Below are 19,869 nucleotides of genomic sequence, written 5' to 3' on the forward strand. Positions count from 1 at the left end.
TTGAGTGACTTTCGCCAGGATCCTTGCCAGGTGAAGAGTTCACGTGGGTGCTTCCGAGCGTGGGTGTAAATAGCGGTGGGGGGTGTTGGGGAAGGCCTCGCACACCAGGCCTGTCAGTGGTACGACACTTGAGCAGCTCATACCCAGCATGAATGATCGAGTTCCCTAGTCGAACGGTCTTGCCTCTACACTAAACCGTCGTGGGTCGTGGAGATGCATTTGCGGAGCCCCACGACAACGCTGAGAATCGCACCGTGTCCAAGTTGACTGTTGGAGAAGACTCGAGGGGTTGGAGATTCCTAGCGTGAGGTTGAAAAATGACTACTGCGCCGCTGCCTCACATGGGGGTTTCTGCCAGGATACCACGTCGTTGACCGGCGCCACCCAGGGCACCCGATGCATTTAGCCATTTAGCCTGATATCAGGCTGAATGACGCCCGGTAGTGGTTGATAGAGGGAAGATCGCGCTATGCCAACGGCAGAACATTGGATTGCAGGGTCTTGCCCGTGACTGAACCAACACGAACGGAGTTGCAATACAATTAACCGTAGTCGGCTCTCAGCCGACGCGTTCCTCGTTGCAGACTCGCAAGGCGATGGTCGCGTTCGAGACATAGGTAGGTAGTCAGCCGCCTTCGTGCTTCCTCTTGTCCGTAGTGTCTTTCAACCGGGCCGACTTTTCGATCAACGGCAGTCTGTGGACAGTCTAGGCGGCTCATGACAGCTCACGACAGCCTCGGTAACAGCAATAATTGCATGGCCTGTAATAGGACCAGACCGATATACACGTAGATGATCTTCTCATGTAACCACCACAGCTGTAAGTATCTTGATGCACAAAGTCCAACTCACACCGGTAGCTGTATCCGAAGGCCTCCTTGAAGAAAATAACACTTGTCGAGCTGTTGTCGGCTTGCGGCTGCTTCTCGAAAGCAGGGGTAATTTATCCATAAATTGCCGGCATGTCGCCGCTAAGGGTATTATTCCCAAGTTGCCGATTGATGGGGGATCGTCGAATCCGTGATCTTGGGACCAATTGCTTATATTGCTTGCAGCGCAGCACCCATCCTCCAGGACTGGCCCCTGAGAAGTCTCCGTAGCAAGCCGCAAGACCAAGAAACTGACGTTCCCGTGGGAGCAACCGTCAAGCGACGGTACCTGCATAGTAGCCGGTGTCCGGTGGCCGCCTTGTTCCGTGGCCGCCGCATATTGGTGATGTCTTGAAAGGACACCTCAAATGGACATTCTGCCGTAATTTGCCATGTTGAATTTCTTTGGGGGAATTGTCCGAGGAACGACCGCATTTAAGGTTCTCTGCCGAACTGGCTCAAACGGAATGTTCTCAGACGATGTATCAAGCATCTCTTATATGCATCTAATGGGTATTAGGATTCTAGGATTTGAAGCGCGAGGCTTGTTGAAGTCAGGAATTGTGACAGACTGCGATCCAAGTATGAGGCGCACGGACTCCAACTCGACCAGCTCCTTCCCCGCACAACTCCGGTGTCATCCCGTACTCGTCCCACTGGGAACTTCCATCGCAAGATTCACTTTCCACCCGCAATCGCAATCGTAATCACCAATTGGCTAGGTTAGGCGCTTTACTGCCGCCTGTGCCGCCGTACCGGACTTTCACAAGATGGACAAACTCAGCACCAAAGAATTATGGCAACTGAAGCACAACTTCTCATCAGCCAGAGAATCGTCTGAAGAGCACTTCTTCCGGTGCTGGAACCACCAGGACTGCAAGGTGTGCCTGGCGGAGAACGAATGCAGCTGGTGTCCCATGGTACCGTTCTACCACGCCCAAAATTGGAAACGATGAAAACGAATATTTGTGTGCTAATTTGTGATGCTGTGTCTGCGTTCCTTGATATAGACGTCCGCCTGTGTACCTAATTCGTACGCGATTCCGTTATTGGCACCCGCCTACGACGAGAACGTTTGTCCGCACTGGGCGGAACGATGGGAGTTGCGCACCAAGCCGTTGGGCTGCCAGGTTTCGACTATTACGAGTCTGACGTCCATCATCTCCATAGTGTCGACGTTCATCGTGGTCTTGTTGGTGGCCTTGATCGTGCTCGGCGTCCGCTGGGGGAGACGACGGAGTAAGCAAGACCCGGACTGGTGGCGGGTGTGGAAGCGTGACTGGAGCCGAGTGCAATTTTGGCAACGACCGCAAGAACAGGACGGCGAACGCGACCCGTTACTGGGTCAAGCGCAAAGCACGCGAGATGGCACGTAGCGAAAAATAAGAGCTGCCGCAGGGATTTACTCCTGCAGTGCCCACGACGACGTGGTGGAACCAGGTCACAGATACGAGGGCTGCCACCGACGGGATCCCTTCACCCGGAGCTGACCGGAGGAATGATGGCTACTTCATCGCCGGACCTTAATATCGGACCGTCCTCGTCGTCCGGCCCAGGGATATCTACGTATTCTAAGTTGACCGTCACCAGACACGACTCTAAGAACCTCTCCTTGAACCCGCCGTGTCTCTCTTCAAGCGCATCGAATAGCTTCTTCAAGGGGAGAGGGGCCGGCAACACCTCATATTGCTTGGATGTGAAGGAGCCCGCGCTTGCAAAGAACAAGACGTTGAAGTGGTCTTTGGGTGGCCTGGGAGCCGCAGCCATGTTCGAAGTATGATTGGTAGAGATCTGCAATCTTTTGTTTGGGTTAGCCAATGCTACAAAAGCTTGGAGTGAACGCAAAATAGTAGTTGATAGTGTTGGTGTCAGAGATCTTGGTGATAATTTTGATACATCAAAAGGATTCAGGTAATACATGCTAATTTGGATACATCATCCCAACTGTTATAACGAGCAAAAATAGAGACTGTTTGACTTACCACTTCGCGAAATGCCCCCTTTCAAGGGTTGAGGGTTAAGGAAGAGAAAAGTCCAAGGTGATTGGGAATCCAGAGAAGTTTATAGCTGCAAGAGATGAGGGAGTGGGGCAGTCCAAGGAAATTTTCGTTGGCCCCCAATCACGTGACACTTCCAAGGAATTTGCGGCCTTGCGCTTTGCGGTTCTCAGGCGCAGCTTGCGGGGCAATTCGCGATCGTGATGACAGTTGCAGTCTGGAGAAGTTGATGCTGAAGGAGAGTTCCAAGACTACGTTGATAATCAAATTGATTGAGACTTTCCCCTGCACACGTCGTATTCTCACATCGTTCCCCGAGGGGACAGTATCATCATCCAAGCAGCGTGAACCACATAGCAGTCAGTCGAGATGCAAGAATTGGTGCAGAAGATGTTTGATGAATTTTCCCAGGCTGTCCATTGATTGATATATCTCGTAGACGCCGTTCCCTTTGCCCCTTCCAGCGTCGCATCACAAACAGGTACACGAGGTCGTTCTTCGTGCAGAGTTGCCTCGCGGCTGGGTGGGAGAACCTTGCTGTATTCGCAATGCAGAATCCGTTTTTTGACTCCTCTAAGCACGAAAGCCGTGGGCTCGGGTGACGAAGCCCTCGCAATGTTCCTGTCCCATCCTCAGAACCATGATTCCGTTCCTCGTAATGTCCATAACACACGCCGCCGCCTATTCAGCTGCCTTATCTCAGTCTGCGGGCCTCACGCTCAGACTCGAGCAAGCAGAGGATATCGTCCTCACGGACTAGAGAGAGAGAAAGATGTTAGCCAGTATTCTTGGTTCCCTTCGCGCGGTTGTCGCTGTTGCCCCCTCTTTCGGTGAGAAGGCGGTCGCAGGTATTCGGTGGTCGCTTACCGGGTCCCTTGACGTTACGGATAATGGAACGGGTCTCGTCGTCCATGAACTCGACGCGGACTTGGGTGACACCACCGCGGGAGCCTATACGCAGTCAGAAAATCTGCCAAAAATTCGTCCCTCCTTCCGTCTCGGTTGCAATCGTGGATTCGATCTTCGTCGGGGAGGGTTTCGTTTCTCTATTTTTCGGGGGAGGAGAGGCGGGGCATACCGGTACGGCCCAGGACGCGGGTGACCTTCACAAGCTTGACAGGCTGCTTAGCGGAATCCATTTTGACTGCGGGCGAAAATTCTACGTCAGTCGATCAAGATCTCTGTCAATTTTTCTCGGGCGTCGCGACACGTACATGTATGTGGTTGCGAAGGTGCTGCTGGGTGGTGGGCTGCGCGGGTTGATGGTTGACTGCGAGTACGATCTTTTTTTCGCTACGAAGACTTGTGGAAGGGCTTTAGCGAAAGGAAACCCTTCCACGGTGCGTGCTAGAGACCCAGCGATCTCTCATTGGTCGCGAGTTGGGCGCATTGTCCATCTGGTTTCTGCCGTGTTCACCGCTTACCGAAACCCATCTCCAACCCCATATTTGTGCTGCATACCTTAATAGCCCAGAAATAGGAATATGAAGGGCATTGTCTATTGATCACTCTACCTTACTGTAAGAAACAGATGACGATGCATCAGACAGAAGCAGGGTGGGCGTCTGCAGAAGTAGAGACTGGCAATAAGTTCGCTATTTTTCGAACGCATCTGACATCTTGAATGTTTTTTGATCGGGTTGCGGAGTTCACCGAAGGTGCTTTGATGGTTATATCTGGCTTTCCATAGTCGGGTTTGTGGTGACATACATGCACGTCGAAGTTGGGAGCTCAGATCCTAAAACCTCGTAAGGGCCTAGCCATTCTACAACGACACATTGACAGCCACATTATGGACACGTTCGCAAGAGATTTTTTAATTCGGCTCGATTGATCGATTAAGTAGGGGTATCTTTTGACGGCGGAAGTCAATTATGGCAACTTCGCAATGCGTCCCTCCAAGTCCTTTACCCATGCCTCCATCACCTTCATGTTTCCGGTCATGGCAGTGCCACCCTCCTTCATCGCCTCCTCAACCTTTTCCAAACCGTCCTTCCATTGCTTAAGGTCCGTCGCCATATCGGTTTGTTGCTTTTCAATTCTGCCAAGCATTTCGCCAGCAGTGGCAGCGTCAGAGTGTATTGCGCGGAGGGACCTCAGGCGGTCAAGCAATGGTGGTAAGAGAGGAGCGAGGTTCTCAATGGTCGGCAAAGTCCCATAAAGAGCGTTAATCTTTGCCAGCTGCTCGGGAGCCGGGGCATCCTCGCTAGGAGCCGTACCATTGCCGAGGGTTTCTTGCGCAGATTTAGCCCCCTGGCGTGCCTTTTCCAGCTCCTGAGCTTCTTGGATGAGGGTACGGACTCGACGGCTGATTGAATCCAGATTCGATGTTGACGCCTGCGACAGAGTCGTAATCTGCTTCTGAAGCCCATCAAGCGTGGGAAGAATGGCTCTGGGCAGACCATTGATGTCGACTTCCGGCAGGGCGGTTGATCCTACTCCGATTGCCTTCTCAAGGAGGGCCAGTCGTCGGTCAAAGTCCGCGGCGGTGGCGAGAGCGTGACTCTGTTCGTAGGTAGGAGCATACGTTACTGTGTAGGTCGCAGAGTTCCCCGGTGCCACCAAGTCTTGCGATTCATTCTTAGATGGCCCAGATGATTGAGACACTGGCTGAGGTGCGCGAGAAGCGCTCGTATGCGGTTCCAGAGTTTTGGAGATCTCGTCCAGGACCTTGCTGAGAGACCCTAAATTCTCGTCATGGTCTCCTGTCGTAGATTTTGCTGCAGCCTCCTTCCTCTTCCCGTATTCCTCCTTGGCTTCCTCTACTTCTCGTTGCAGCCGCGCTATCTTGCGTTCCAGGCTGTCCTCATCGTCCTCATCACTAAGATCGCCGAATTGCTCCGTACCATCCTGCAGGAAACGCTGGCGTCGCGTTGATGCCTTGTACGATTTGCGCTTGCCGTCTACTCGATCGGAAAAGTCGACCCCTGTGGCGTCCACGCCCGCCGGAAGGAAGCGAGATCGTGCTTCATCTACCCGAAGTCGGGACCTTGAAATGCCGTTGGCGTCATCGTCGAGGTCGTCGTCGAAATCGTCATCCGAATGCGATTGTCCGGTTGTCGTCTGCGCGCTGGTCAGCCATAGCAAACGATCTCAGGGTAAGGAACGCACAGGAACAGTGGAGGTATCGTCTGTCAGCTCTGGCGTCTCGTACACGTCCGGGGCCGAGTCCTGAACCTCGTCAGTATTGTCTTCTTGGTATTTAGTAGTACAAGTATGCTGACAAGGTCTGGTAATGCTGCGTATTTCCGATTCAACGCCATGACGAAGAATCCGGGAAGAATTGGGGAATTCGATGGATGAGGACGCGTTGTCTGGCAATGCACCCCTTTCGAGTCGTCGGTAAGGCGTCGCCCGTGAAGCTTAATGGCCCAGTTGTCGATGTACGGAGTAGTAAAGTCAACAATCAATCAAAGACCCCTGCGCAGGAAGGGGAGCTCCAGCTTCCACGCCAAAAGTCACTGTGCCACCAGGGGTTTCCCGCTAACGTGGACGTACCCATTGACAGAGTGGGGTGGGGTCGTTTGTACACTGCTTGGCCGGTGCTTGGGCAGGCACGCGTCGAGAACGCGATTGTAGCTTCCACCTTTTCCCCGGGTCAGCACTTCCACTTAACCTCAAGCGGCAGCAAATTTTGTGGCTCCGGGGGCCGAACAAACAACGTCTCCTCCGCAACCGAGAAGATCAGATATCGGTCGAGGCTACGTACGAAGACTCAACATCAATTGGGGGTTGTCGTTGATCATCTTGCATATGTTCGCCGACCTCCATTACAAAGTATCAGGGATTGAACCGGAAGCGGAAGCGAACCCGGCCGGAGACTGATGTTGAGCTCCGTGTGAGATGCCTGCTGGTCTCCGCAGGGAACACTTAATTACTGATACTTCTGCCTCTCGAGAGCATAACTCAGTCGACCCAACGCTGCGTTAGGCATCATTGTAAGGCATATTCAGTGTCAACATGCCCCCAAAGCAGGCAACGATGCAGAGGCGAGCTGGTCTTGCGAGAGACAACCGCGTTCGGCCTTTATTGTCACAGGTTAATGGCCAGCGACGGACATTATTCGCCGACGGCAGACCGGTAGACCGGCCACCTGATGACTCTGATGATGAGATTACCGATCCAGAACCTTGCAGCGGATCAATCCCTTCGAATGCCATGCCAAGCTCAAAAGAGGCGTCTCGGGTCTTTTCGAGTACAAAACCAGCTTCAGACTCTGATGATGATCAGAGTGCCTGGTCATCTCGCGCCGACATGGCTCGACCTTATTTCGGCTCATCGAAGAGAGGAAAGGAGCAGAGCAAGATGTGGAGCGCTTCCCAGGAAAGCTCTCAAGGACAAGCGCAATACGAAGGCTCTCAGGGCTCTTTCTCTACAACACGTGGCAGCAAGAGAAATTCACCAGACGGCGGGGCACTTAGTCCAGAATCTAAGGTAACAAAGGCACGGAAGATCGGCCTTGACGACGAGAAAGAGGCCAAAAGATTACTAGTACGGAAGAAGAGCTATGGTCGAGGCGAAAACAGCAGAGGGCGTATCAGACCTCCCACAAAGTCAAAACCGAAGTCATCGCAGGAGAAGCCAATATCCAAGCTAGGAAGAGAAGGTTTGTTGTACATTGGTTTCAAAGCTATGGGGTTACTAACCATTGATCAGCTGCCGCGCCCAAGATGGTGCAGCCGTCTTTCAAAGCCTACGATGACGACCCATTTGACCAGTTCTTGAGCCAGACACCTCCAAAACGCATCATTGAGCCCGCGGCCACGTTTTTATCCTCTCCTCCTCACGCTTCTGCTCATCCTGTTATGAAGCATGTATCTCTCAGTCCTCATTCGTCACCAAAGCGAAAAGCTAAGGCCGAGTTCAAACTTCCATCAGCTTCCTTACCTGAGTCTCTGCAGAGTCCAACGAATGCGCGCTCACAGCTTCGCAATCTAGAGTCAAGTCCTGAGTCTGATTTGAAGAAGACGAGGAAATTCTCGTTTGAATCCTCGGACTTGTCAGACTTGGACAGCGACCTCAAGCAGCTTGTAGAGGCACGTTGCCCCATGTGTAATGAGATTGTCGATGAGAAGTTGCTGCACGATTTCTCCAAGGGTGCCCGTCTGCACATCCGAAAGCAGATTCAGTTCTGCCGACTGCACAAAAAGAAGTCTGCTGAAAAGGCTTGGGATGCTCGGGGCTACCCCAAGATCGACTGGGAGGGACTTGATACTCGAATTGCTACTCACTATAGCTTTCTTGGAAAGATTATCAACGGCGGATCTTCTCACTTTGGTGATTTGCTGCTTGACAAGGTCAAGGAGGGCAAGAACCGGACCTTGCTCAAGGCAGAAGATAGCTTGACGCCTGGCTATTACGGCCCGCGGGGCCTTCGTGCATTCTCAGAGCACATTATCGGTCGCTTTTCATCGATTCTGAGAGAACGAGCCGTCGACGATCGGCTGATATCGTCGCGTGGTTATTCTAGCTATGTGGAGGCAGTGTTGGTCCCGGAATTGGCAGTGCTGTTGATATCTGATGATATGGTAGTGGAAGCCGAGGAAGCAAGAAGCATACTCGGGGACAGCAAGTGGATTGGAGACTTGCTTCACGAAGATAATGGCGATACTGTAGATCAACTCAGCGATGATGAGAAAGAGGGGTGATGACAGAAGGGCTTTTTGAGCGAGAATGGCAGCCAGGGGCAATGCGATGGAATCGCTAGCATGTGGTGGTTGACTGATATTCATAGCATCATGAAGCAGGTTACCTTATGCCATAGCAAGTATGCAATGGATGATTCTTCCAACAATGTTTCGTAGTGCCGTGTCTTCCACATAATGCTAATAAACTTCAATTCGTCAAAGGCCTAATACAAATTTCCATCTCAAAACTACCAAAAACCCCAACGCCATTCGTGACCCAAACCTTTTTTTCGTCGAAAACGCCCTTTCTTCACAGTCCCAACGCCTCCCGTCTACCTGTGCTGTTCAGATCGAGATACGGCGCCTCGCCCAACGACGCAACACGGTCGCCGGCCCTGGCCTCGACGTAGTCGTAGGTGGCGCAGTGCCACATGCTCCTGTTGTCCCAGATGGCGAGGTCGTTCTGGCGCCACTTGAAGCGGACCTGGGCGTCGTGGTTCTGGGTGACGAGGTTGAAGAGGTAGGCGAGGAGGACGTCGGACTCGTCCTTTGTGACGCCGTTGATGCGCTTAGTGAAGCCCTTGTTCACGTAGACGGACTTCCATCCCGTTACGGCTGAAGGGGGTAGGTTTTTCAGCTTGAGGTTCTAGACTTTTTTTTTTCGGAATGCTTTTGACTAGGGGTGGAGTGATGTGATAGACGGGCATTATACTTACGGTTGGTACGGATCACGGGGTGGATGGACTTGAGCTCGGAGCCCTTTTTCAGCGGCGAGCCGCGGAGGCCTTCTCGGAGGGGGTTACCCAGCCTGCGGGCCTCGTCGTGGAAGAATGTGGCGTCGTGGGTGGCCGTCAGCCCTTCGAGGAACTTCTGCATGGGCGGGGAGAGTCTGTCGTAGATCTCATATCCAGAAGCCCATAGCTGCGAGTTCACCCAGTTAGCCGGGCAAGGTTCCACCTCTCATCTGCAATGCAACTGCAAGGGTATAATGGCGAGCAAAGCAAGCAATCAAGTGAGCAAGGGGGAGGACACGGGTGGTTCCAGCCAGCCTTTTCAGGGGAAGAGAGGTGAGATGGGGAACGGGGACGCGGTTGGTTTGGGACTTACAGTGTCACCACCGGTGGCGGGAAGGGTGTGGATCTTGAGCATTGCGTAGTCCGAGGGGACCTGCTCGAAAGAGATGTCGGTGTGCCAGCCAGCGCTGGCGAAGCGGCTGACATCGCTCAGTTGGTGGGTGAGGCCGCCGCCCTTCTTCTGTTTCTCGCTGCTGATGACGCTGATTTGGTCACCGAGCTCGCTACCTTCTTCTGTCAGGGGGTGGATGTGAAGGCCTGATGATTCGGGCTATTTCTCGGATCAGGTTAGGGAGCTGAGTTACAAGTTGGGTTGAAGTTGTTGATTTTCACTTACACACCCGGCAAGCTCTGTGAGACGGAGGCAGAAATCCTTCATTTGGGTGGGCGTCACATCCTGGTCCCTCAAGAAGACGACACCACGCTGAGAAACTATGCCATCTATTAGCACATGGCTTGACATACATGGAGAGGTGGAGGATAAACTCACTTGTGACGGCCAAATCTCTAATGACCTGGTCGTCCGCCTTGAGGAGATCAACAACCTGCAGGCCCTCATACTCACGTCCGATGACAGGGGTGATGTCTGCGTTCTTGAAGTTGTCCAGAGAGCCGGAGTAGACGAGCGGCTTGCTCAAGCGGGGGCGAGCTGCCGAGTTTCCACCAACAATGTTGGAACCGGTAGAGACTGCGGAAGGCATGTCGTTGTTGTTATTGTTGCTGATGATCTTTTGTGATTTCACGGGGTGTGAGGTGGTATAGTCTGTTGATGCAGGGCGCTTGAGAGTGTCGTCGATCATGTTTTGTTTGGGGGTGTGTGAGGTAAGATCTGATAAGCGAAAGGGAAGATTTATGAGCGAGATATATGGCTAGATTTTATGTCCGGAGCACCCGTTATGTCTTGTCACTCTCCACGTACGTTGTCATAAGGAGGGAGAGTACGGAGTATTGTTCCTCTTTTTTCTTCTGTATGCTTTCAAAGCGAGATCGGGGAGTGACCAGTAATGTGAAATGGGGTGAGGAGGGAAAGAAGATCGTCAGACGTTTTCTCCAACGAGGATGGCTTCCCCTTGGTCGGGTGGCAGGTATTACGGAGTACTCAGAGACTCAGAATCCTCATCGTTACGGAGGCTCCCGACCGGTGGGCGATGGCGCAATCGCAAAGCTTCCTAATTCGGCGAAGTCTGTCAGCCGTGGCCAATCAGCGGAGTGGGGGCACCTCAGGCACCCCCTCCGGAGACAACACTCGGCCATCTAACCTCCCACACACACACACACCTCCCCCCTCTCCTGCTCTGCCTCATGGTCTCAAAACTCGCAGTCCTCGTCGGAGAATCTTTCGGACTTGAAAACGGACGCGGCAGCATCACGTCTTTGCTCTGGGCACATTGGCTACCGGGGCTACCTTGCCCATTGGCATATTTGCTCCGTTCCTTGTCACAAGCCTTTCTTGTCGACACCCTCCACATGGGCACAAGCAAAACAGAAAACACGAATGAAACCCCCATTGAACGTGAAGTCGTCGTTCGCCAGAGAAAAGGGCAGATGACATGTAGTCAAAACTATGTTGACAATGACATCGCCCGTTGGCCAAGACACGTTGCCAGGGGGTGTCGTTCCGAGAGCCCGGGGTTTTAATCGGTAGGCGGAGAATTCTGGGGTAAGGTTTTTTATTTGGAGAAACCAACTCTCACTTCTCCGGCTAGGCCATCCGGACCCGGTCGCTATCAGCAGCAGCAGAAAAGTTGTCAACACCATCTTTTCTCTCTCGCCCTTGGCCCCCTTGTCCGACCACATGGTTCACCTCCACTAGTATGTGGGTTCCTTCGAAGACGCAAGACCGAGCATAGATGTCGTGAGCCATGATCTGCTAGCCTCAATCAGACATATCAGAAGTTTGAGGAACGACTATTAAGTTGAGCATCAAGAACGTCTCCGTTCTTGAGACTGGAGCTTCTTGTCGATCACCGTCAGTTTACGCTACCTTTTTGTTTCCCATTTTCTTCGCAAGCGAAACCTCGGCGAGTGTGTGTGCTCCGGCCTCCACCTCACTTCTTGCTTACACGAGCTCTCTCGCCTGAACCAAGGGACGGCAGCAGTAGCAACAGCAAAGATGGCCGACGTCGAGCCCACCGCGCGGAAAACGGCCAGCGACAGCGGGAAGGACGCCGTGTCCATATACCAGGACTCGGACGCGCCTGTCATCGGTCGCGAGAATCTGTCTGACCTCGTGCCGCCGCATGAGTCTTATGAAGGAAAGCATAGATGGGATCCCGCCGCGACCTGGACAGAGGCCGAGGAGAGGAAGGTGGTTCGCATCACCGACATCAAGTTGCTGACGATGCTGTGTATCATGGTATGCGAAGCCACTTTGAGGTCATGAGAAGCTATTATGCTAATATTAAACCAGTTCTTTGGCCTGCAATTGGACAGAGGAAACTTGAGCAATGCTCTGGCAGATGATTTCCTCAAAGACCTGAAGCTCAGCAGTGACGACTACAACAACGTACGTTCTGGCAGTCTGCCTCTTTGACTATCTCAATTGCTAACATACGCTCTTGTAGGGAACCACAATTCAGCTGGTGTGCTTCCTGGCCGCCGAGTTCCCCGTCCAGTTCCTCACCAAACGCTTCGGTTTCAAGTACGTTCTGCCGACCATGATGATGATGTGGGGAACCGTCTCCTGGACACAGGCCTGGATCACGACCCGCGCCGGCTTCTACGTGACGAGAGCCCTCATCGGCGCCTGCGAGGGTGGCTTCATTCCTGGTACTATTCTCTTCGCGACCTACTTTTACACATCAAAGGAGCTGTCCGTTCGACTGGCCGTGTTTTGGTCCACGCTTAACGTTGCACGAGTCATCTCGGCTCTGCTGGCGGCGGGTATCCTCAAGATGCGCGGCATTGGTGGACACACAGGCTGGTTCTGGCTCTTCCTGTTGGGTATGTGATCTACTCCCTCGCCTTTTCATCTCTTGTGTGTCTTGTCGCTGACTAGCCGCTCAGAGGGCCTCCTGACTTGTGTGTTGGCTGTCATGGTATGTCTGCCCGCGTTTCTTCCCCCGCTTTCTCCCTTCCGAGGTATGGTGATTCGAAATGATTCCCCCCACTGACCCCATGTTGTTACAGGCATTCCTCTGGCTCCCCGCCTCCCCGACGAATACTACGACGGTCCTCTGGAGAAAGCCGTGGTACACAGAGAGACAGGAGGTCATCATGATCAACCGCATCCTCCGCGACGACCCCGCAAAGGGCCTCACTGCGCTGAAGGAGCCCATGACATTCAAGGACATCAAGAACGCATGGCTCGACCCCTCCATGTGGGGCCTGTACCTCATCGGCCTCGTCGCCTACATTCCGGCCACGCCCGTCCAGGCGTATTTGACGCTCACCCTCCGCCGCCTGGGTTTCACGACGTTCAACGCCAACATGCTCACGGTGCCCTCGGCCGTGCTGCAAATCATTACGATGCTCACGTTGGCCTTTAGCAGCGACTACTTCAAGGAGCGAGCGTTCCACTGCATCTTTGGCGAGCTCTGGATCATGCCCCTGCTCATCACCCTCCTCACGCTGCCCGACGGTGGACGCGAATGGAGCCGATTTTCGGTTATTACGCTCATCTCTGGCTACCCTTACTTCCACCCAATCGTTTCATCGTGGATCTCGGAGAACACGTTCGACGTCAAGAAGCGCGCCATCTCGGCAGCGACGTACAACGTCATTGTGCAGATCGGGTCCCTCGCTGGATCCCAAATCTACCGCGCCTACGATGCGCCGTACTACAAGCGCGGCAACACGGTCTGCGTGTCGATTTGCGCTTTTAGTCTCGTTGTGTTCCTGGTCCACCGTCAAGTTCTTGTGCTGCTGAACAAGCGCAAGGCGCGGGTGTGGGACGCCATGTCTAACGAGGAGCGGCTGGCGTACCAGAGTGATGCGGCGGCGCGCGAGCAGGACGGAAACAAGCGTCTGGATTTCAGATTTGTGTACTAGGAGGGTAATCATGCCATATGCATTGTATGCGTCTATGCATGAGTATAGCTCGAGGACAATGTTTAAAAACTTGATGGGCGATATAAGTTTGGATACCAGTCCATGAAAAGGACAAGATTATGATTATAATAAAGATGGTAGAGACCAAAATGACGAGAACAAGGTACTACCATGCATGCGCTAGGAGGCATTGTAATTTTCTTCAACTAATCAAATTACATTATACGCAATATGTCCGCATTGTACTCCCAATCAGGTCAATTGATAATTATAACATCGTGCTACCTAGTGTTCTTCGTAGAAAGATGCATATTCTCGTTCGTTTTGTTCGCTTGAATTTCGAGATACCCCTCTACGTACCTACACTTAGGTAATAATGGATGAGCGCTGATTGGCCCCGTGTGACATCCCGGGCTGGACCAAATCGCTGGGAGGTCGGCGGCCCGGACAGCGGTCAAGGACATTACCGCAGTGAGAGGCCGAATTTGCGGGGAAATACAGCGCCAAGGTCCCTTAACGGGCGCCACCTGTCGACCCCAAGCCCCCCTCAAGCGGACTGAAGCGTGTCAAGCTGCAGGGAGGCAGGCACGGCGGAAGGTCCACAGCTCCCCTGATCGGCTTAGCGCAGCGAGCACACCATCGGTCGTCGACTCCACCCTGCGCATCTCAGACGTCCGCAGATGCTCCCCCATCCCCATTTTTCTTGGTCCAACCTTTCCGTGCCTCTCTCAGTAACCTCGAGACGTGTAGGCGCCGGTGACAGCTTTCTCTCTGCCTCGATTCGAATCAAGCAAGGAACGCCAGTTTTTTACTCAGACTATGCCAGAGTCGCCTGACCCTCGCAGCCTTGCTTTGTAATACCTGCGGATAGCCTCACTCGTACCTCATACCCTTACGTGCTTGTCACCTCGCTTACCCACTTACGCCCCTACGAACTACGGATACACGGTCTTGGTCAAGCCCAGCCTGCCGGGAACCTGGGGACCCGTTTCTTCTGGTGCAAGTGACAGACTTCACAACACCCGCCCTCACACAACTTGCATACATCCACGACTTTGACGTATTACCTGGCGAATCCCCAAAAAGAAAGTCAGTCCACGGCAGGTGCGAGCTGCCATGACACGGCACAAGTAGGATAGCAGGGCCGACGTTGTTCTCCCCCCCCCCCCCCCCTTTCCGTCCTCTCTCCGTCTCTTTCGCAGAGACAATGTCATCCGGGCGCAAGATTGGCAAAAGAGCTTGTGACGCCTGCAAGATCCGCAAGATCAAATGCACAGAGGTCCCGCCCTGTGATGGCTGCGTCGCCATCGGGACATCATGCACCTTCAACAAGGTCCCTGCCACTAGGGGCCCACGGAACCTGAGGGCGAAGACGATACGCCAGATTGCCCAGGCCCAGAAGGAGGGCTCTGCTGCTGCTAGAACTGCTGGTGCTTCTGCTTCTTCTTCTGCCCCCGCTGGCACCACCGGTGCCGCCGGTTCTGCATCCTCCGTCTCACCTACCGGTGATGGGGCTTCCGCTTCAACCCCGGTTGTTGCCGCCGCCTCTTCGGGCGTTCCGTCCTCATCCCGGTCCCCATCGTCCTCCGAGGGAGGATCATCCGAGGCCACTGGGAGCGCCGTGAGTGGACAACGACTCGACCGACACGACAATGCCCTCCAGCCGCAAAGGACGCCCAGCGCATCACTGGTTTTGAGGTTGTGTATCTACCGCCTGCGTCTCTTCCCCGTCTGGCCCATCATTGCAGTCGAAGACATCATGGCCTCGCTGTCCCGCGATGCTGACGACCTCGAATCATACGTCTTGGCCAACGCCGTGGGAGCTGCCACCATTGCCCAGCTCAAGTTGGCCACGACTGACAACGACGACCCGGCGACGGCAGGTTCGATGGAGGCCGAGTGCCAGCGGTCGAGAATGGTGCTCCAGGAACGCGACGGAGGCCCGCCTATGAACCTCAACTGGTTGAGGACGTCCTTCTTCCTCCACGTCTATCACGAGAACCAGCAGCCCGGAGGGGCCAAGTCGCTTCTCTACCTCCGAGAGGCCATCACCATTGCTCAAATCATGGGATTGCACAAGGAGTCGTCGTACGTGGCTCTGCCCTTGGCGGAGCAGCAGATGCGGAGGAGGACACTTTGGCTACTATTTGTCACGGAAAGGTTTGTTCTACCCCTGAAGATTCTCCATCGGGCTGCTTTCTGACAAAAATGGCAGAGGCGTGGCCATGCTTCACAAGCTACCTGTGGCGCTCAAGTCCAACACCCGTTTTCCGTCCTTAGATGGTTCGGGGGTTGGCGAGGATGAAGGCCACATTCTACCTGCATTCAAAAAGTTAGCCGACCTCTTCTGGATATTCGATCAGAGCGGCGCCTTTGACATCCTCCAGAACTCAGACGACGAGGACGCCCTGTGGTCCATGGCGGACGGCCTGCAAACGGCTAGTAGAGCGTGTCTCGATGTCGTGCAGCAGAAACTACAGCAAATTCCCCTGGACTCTGATGCCAGCAACGATGTCCAGCGAGCTGACATCGTTGTGACGCGTCAATGGATGCAGGCCGTGTTGTGGAAAGTCACTATGAACCATGGCCGCGCTTGGTCTTCCAACAGCAATAACAACACTGTCACCTCGTTATCTCACCCCATCCAGATCGCCAAGGAGTTTCTCCAGTTGATTTCACAACTTCCCAGTACGGCCATTGAAGCCCATGGCCCCGGAATCGTAAGGCCCCATACCGGAAAAATATACATATAGAGGTATATATATCGTTTTTCCCTTTACTAATTTGACTACCAGGAGTTCAAAATCTACGAGATTGCCAGCGCAGTGACGGATGCCGTGGCGAACAACTTTCGTCTTCCTCGCACCTCCACCGACGGCCCAAGAGACATTCTCCTCCAGCTGCAGCGGGTCCTTGCGTCGTGTCGCGGCGGCAATAAAGCCCTCTTGGAGATGCTCTGCGCCCGCATAGCCGAGGTCCAGGACGGCCCGCTGCTGATCATGAACAGGAGCCCGACGTCGAGGATCCAGGAGGTCGACGATGACCAGTGGCGGGATGACGGGAATCATGCTGCTGCTGCTGCGGCGGCGGCGGCGGCAAACGGCCAGGCAGACATGTTTGCACCCATCAACGGCGTATCTCAGACCTATGGACAACCATCTCACTCCAACTTTTCACCAATGTTTGATAAAGATGGTACCTCCGCGCAGGGCATGACCAACGGCAACACAGTACCTCTGTCACCTCAGCGGCAGGGCATCGGCAGAACTCCCGTCTGGGATCAATCCACCAGCCAGATGGGGTCCGGCGCCCCCCATGACCTAATTGATCAGCTGCAGCACTTTGACGGCTCCTTCAACACCGTCGAGTCCAACGGCACGCTCGATATGCTCTTTGCCAATGGGGCGTTGTGGGACAACGTCGCAAACGACGATTGGATGGCGTCGGTGCAGGGGAATCCGGGCGTGTTCAACAGCCCGACGCAGTCTCCGGCCAATTTGCAGAGGACGTATGAGTAGCAAACTACCGTTCTGGGCTGTTTTATGATTTGTGGCCGTTGAGGATGCTTGTGGGTCAGAAGAAATCGTTTACGAGCCGTAAGAGTTGATGGTATATATGGGCAAGCACTCGACTTGAAGTGACACAAATGCCTACGTCTTAGCCAAGACTGAAGCACGAACTCTGGCGTTCAGGCGTCAAAGGAGAGAATCATGAGCGTGGTTTCCGAATCTCTAGGTAAGCTGTCATCCTCATTTGGCCTCTCCATCATCTGGATCTATCTCTGACTACCCACCAGATCAAAAGCCGTGACATGATGATAAGCAGTCTCAAAAAGGCACAAGTATGTCTGTAAGGAGAACGCAAAAATAGTAAACGCAAAAATAGTACTCCAGATTTTTGTCTACATTCTATAAGTTAGTTTTTATACCCAACCGCTTCCAACAAACCAAAATACTAGGCCAGAAGCACAACCGCTCCCTCGTACGGTCCAAACTCGACCTTGCCCCCACTGAAATCTTCCGCCGTCTTGCCGCCGTTGGAAACAAGCACCTCCTTGACGCTCTCCGCCTTCAGTCCCTCCCAACTTACCGTCCCGCTCGAAAAGTTGCACGCCACGACCGCCACGGCGCCGTCCTCGGCCCGCCGCGCGTACGCCACGATCTTCTCGTTCTTCTCGTCCACGAGGGCGAAGTCGCCGTAGACAAAGATGTCGAGGTACCGCTTGCGCGTCGCGAGGACCGTCTTCCAGAAGTTGAAGACGGAGGCCGGGTCCGAGACCTGCGCGGCGACGTTGATTTCCGTGTGGTTCGGGTGCACCGTCATCCATGGGGTTGCCTGGGGTGTCGTGAAGCCTGCGTTGGGGGCGGCGGTCCACTGCATTGGTGTGCGGGCGTTGTCGCGGGATTTCTTCTGGTATTGGGATTTGAGGAATTTGAGGTATTCCTTGTCTTTGGAGTCCTTGTGCAAGCTGGTTACGGGGGAGATTGTCAGCATTGCATCATTCTTTGCGCAGCCTAAAATTTATGACCGTATACTCACTTCCAGTGGTTCAGGCAGTCAATGTCCTTGTACTCCTCCATCGGCCACTCCTTGGGCACGTTGACCATGCCAATCTCCTGGCCCTGGTAAACAAAGGGCGTGCCGGCCTGGAGGGCCTGGAACATGGCGACGGCTTTTGCGCTGTCGACGCGGTGCTGCGGCGCGTCGTTTGCGAAGCGGCTGACGGAGCGCGGCTGGTCGTGGTTCTCGAGGTACAGCGCGTTCCAGCCGTCGTGGTCGTACATGAAGCGCTGCCACTTGTTGGCGATGCCCTTGAGCTCCGCGAGGTCCCATTCTTTGGCGGAGAATTTGCCGTGGGGGCCGATGTCGATGTCGACGCTGGAAGGGGGGAGGAGATGCTTGTTAGTTGTCCTGCCGATAGTGGATGGGCAAAATAGGGGTAAAAGGCGGGTTGGATACTCACAATTCAAAATGGAAAATCATGCTCAGCTCCCCGCGATCGCCGTTCACGCTCTTGATCACCTCGTTCAGGTCCCTCACGCAGGGCATCTCCCCGACGCTGAAGGCGTCGTACTCGTGCAGGATGGCGCCCAGCTCCTTGAGGTACTCGTGCAGCCTGGGCCCGGCCGAGTAGAGCTCGGAACCGGGCAGGACCTCTTGCTTGGAGTCGGGGAAGTCCTGGGGCTTGCTGACGAAGTTGATGACGTCGAGGCGGAAGCCGTCGGCGCCCTTGTCGAGCCAGAAGCGCATGATGTCGTGGACGGCGGCGCGGACTTTGGGGTTCTCCCAGTTGAGGTCGGGTTGTTGGCGGGCGAAGAGGCGCAGGTAGTATTCGTCTGTTGCTTCGTCGTATTCCCACGCGCTGCCTGTATGTAGACATCCGATGTTAGTTGAATTTTCCCGTCATCATCGAGTAGGCGGGTTCAACAAGCTTTCCAGAGCCTTGAGGAAGTATGGGATGGCCTGAGAGAACTAACCCTGGAAATGGGAGGCCCAGTTGTTGGGAGGCTGGCGGTTGCCCTGGGCGTCGTACTTTGGCTTGCGCCAGATGTACCAGTCGCGGTAGGGGCTGTTCTTTGAGCTGCGCGACTGCTTGAACCACTCGTGCTGGTCGCTGGTGTGGTTGACGACAAGGTCGAGGACGAGCTTCATGCCGCGCTCGTGGAGCTTGTCCTTGAGGGTGTCGACGTCGGCGACGGTGCCGTAGGGCTCGTGGATCTTTTTGTAGTTGCTAATGTCGTAGCCCTGGTGCACGTTTTGTTGGTCAGTTCATCCGTCCGAGTTTATGAAATGTCTTTTCAAGAGTACGGCCTGCCAGAAACTCACCATGTCGATCTGGGGACTCTCAAAGATGGGGCACAACCACACGATGTCGACGCCGAGGGACTTGAAGTGGTCGACGCGGTCGATGATGCCCTTGAGGTCGCCCACGCCCGAGCCGGTCGAGTCCTGGAACGAGGCCGGGTAGACTTGGTATACGGAGCTCTCCTTCCACCACTTGCGAAGCTGTCTCTTGGGGGGACGCCCGCCCGCGCTCTCCGCGACGACATAGCGTGCCATTGTGGGCGAAAACTTGTGTGTATTGTAGGTTTTACGGTGAGAAGTAGTGTGGAATTGTTAGATAATTCGGAGCTTTCGAGAGTAGAAAGCTGTGATGCCGGTTCGGGGTCGTTTGCGTAGCTGTTTTGGAATACACGCAATGCGGCAACGGACTTTGAGAAACGGACAGCGTCTGGTAATATAAAAACAAAGAGGTCTACGTCTTATACAATTTGAAAGAGCTGCAAAGACAAGAGCGAGCAGAGACTCCTTT

The 19,869-nt window shown here is 54.1% G+C and overlaps 9 protein-coding genes across 9 annotated transcripts; 4 read left to right on the plus strand and 5 right to left on the minus strand.

The window, feature by feature from the left end:
* Positions 1–1,639: 1,639 nt before the first annotated feature.
* CTAM01_10571 (uncharacterized protein) lies at positions 1,640–2,245 on the plus strand (the record flags this gene model as incomplete). Its single annotated transcript, XM_060526586.1, has 2 exons — positions 1,640–1,789; positions 1,880–2,245. The coding sequence occupies 2 exons, from the start codon at positions 1,640–1,642 to the stop codon at positions 2,243–2,245; spliced, it is 516 nt and encodes a 171-aa protein (XP_060378834.1).
* CTAM01_10572 (ThiS family protein) lies at positions 1,930–2,636 on the minus strand (the record flags this gene model as incomplete). The annotated part of the gene is made up of 2 exons (XM_060526587.1): positions 1,930–2,091; positions 2,361–2,636. 2 exons carry the CDS (start codon positions 2,634–2,636, stop codon positions 1,930–1,932), a joined length of 438 nt encoding a protein of 145 aa, XP_060378835.1.
* A 924-nt stretch (positions 2,637–3,560) lies between these two features.
* CTAM01_10573 (40S ribosomal protein S28) lies at positions 3,561–4,312 on the minus strand (the record flags this gene model as incomplete). Its single annotated transcript, XM_060526588.1, has 5 exons — positions 3,561–3,622; positions 3,734–3,817; positions 3,945–4,010; positions 4,081–4,149; positions 4,291–4,312. The coding sequence occupies 5 exons, from the start codon at positions 4,310–4,312 to the stop codon at positions 3,561–3,563; spliced, it is 303 nt and encodes a 100-aa protein (XP_060378836.1).
* A 426-nt stretch (positions 4,313–4,738) lies between these two features.
* Positions 4,739–6,129, minus strand: CTAM01_10574 (uncharacterized protein; the record flags this gene model as incomplete). The annotated part of the gene is made up of 3 exons (XM_060526589.1): positions 4,739–5,929; positions 5,978–6,037; positions 6,091–6,129. 3 exons carry the CDS (start codon positions 6,127–6,129, stop codon positions 4,739–4,741), a joined length of 1,290 nt encoding a protein of 429 aa, XP_060378837.1.
* Positions 6,130–6,826: 697 nt separating this feature from the next.
* CTAM01_10575 (uncharacterized protein) lies at positions 6,827–8,514 on the plus strand (the record flags this gene model as incomplete). The annotated part of the gene is made up of 2 exons (XM_060526590.1): positions 6,827–7,472; positions 7,523–8,514. 2 exons carry the CDS (start codon positions 6,827–6,829, stop codon positions 8,512–8,514), a joined length of 1,638 nt encoding a protein of 545 aa, XP_060378838.1.
* Positions 8,515–8,803: 289 nt separating this feature from the next.
* CTAM01_10576 (TfdA family Taurine catabolism dioxygenase TauD) lies at positions 8,804–10,366 on the minus strand (the record flags this gene model as incomplete). Its single annotated transcript, XM_060526591.1, has 5 exons — positions 8,804–9,108; positions 9,210–9,414; positions 9,601–9,837; positions 9,904–9,998; positions 10,057–10,366. 5 exons carry the CDS (start codon positions 10,364–10,366, stop codon positions 8,804–8,806), a joined length of 1,152 nt encoding a protein of 383 aa, XP_060378839.1.
* A 1,313-nt stretch (positions 10,367–11,679) lies between these two features.
* On the plus strand, positions 11,680–13,556 carry CTAM01_10577 (major facilitator superfamily transporter; the record flags this gene model as incomplete). Its single annotated transcript, XM_060526592.1, has 5 exons — positions 11,680–11,922; positions 11,977–12,072; positions 12,131–12,509; positions 12,573–12,604; positions 12,696–13,556. 5 exons carry the CDS (start codon positions 11,680–11,682, stop codon positions 13,554–13,556), a joined length of 1,611 nt encoding a protein of 536 aa, XP_060378840.1.
* Positions 13,557–14,763: 1,207 nt separating this feature from the next.
* Positions 14,764–17,074, plus strand: CTAM01_10578 (fungal specific transcription factor; the record flags this gene model as incomplete). Its single annotated transcript, XM_060526593.1, has 3 exons — positions 14,764–15,716; positions 15,772–16,276; positions 16,352–17,074. 3 exons carry the CDS (start codon positions 14,764–14,766, stop codon positions 17,072–17,074), a joined length of 2,181 nt encoding a protein of 726 aa, XP_060378841.1.
* A 436-nt stretch (positions 17,075–17,510) lies between these two features.
* On the minus strand, positions 17,511–19,616 carry CTAM01_10579 (alpha amylase; the record flags this gene model as incomplete). Its single annotated transcript, XM_060526594.1, has 5 exons — positions 17,511–18,024; positions 18,096–18,434; positions 18,520–18,922; positions 19,034–19,301; positions 19,383–19,616. 5 exons carry the CDS (start codon positions 19,614–19,616, stop codon positions 17,511–17,513), a joined length of 1,758 nt encoding a protein of 585 aa, XP_060378842.1.
* Positions 19,617–19,869: the final 253 nt, after the last annotated feature.

The sequence above is a fragment of the Colletotrichum tamarilloi genome, assembly GCF_030869305.1.
Source record: "Colletotrichum tamarilloi strain Tom-12 chromosome Unknown Scaffold_49.1, whole genome shotgun sequence".
NCBI classification, from domain to species: Eukaryota; Fungi; Ascomycota; class Sordariomycetes; order Glomerellales; family Glomerellaceae; genus Colletotrichum; species Colletotrichum tamarilloi.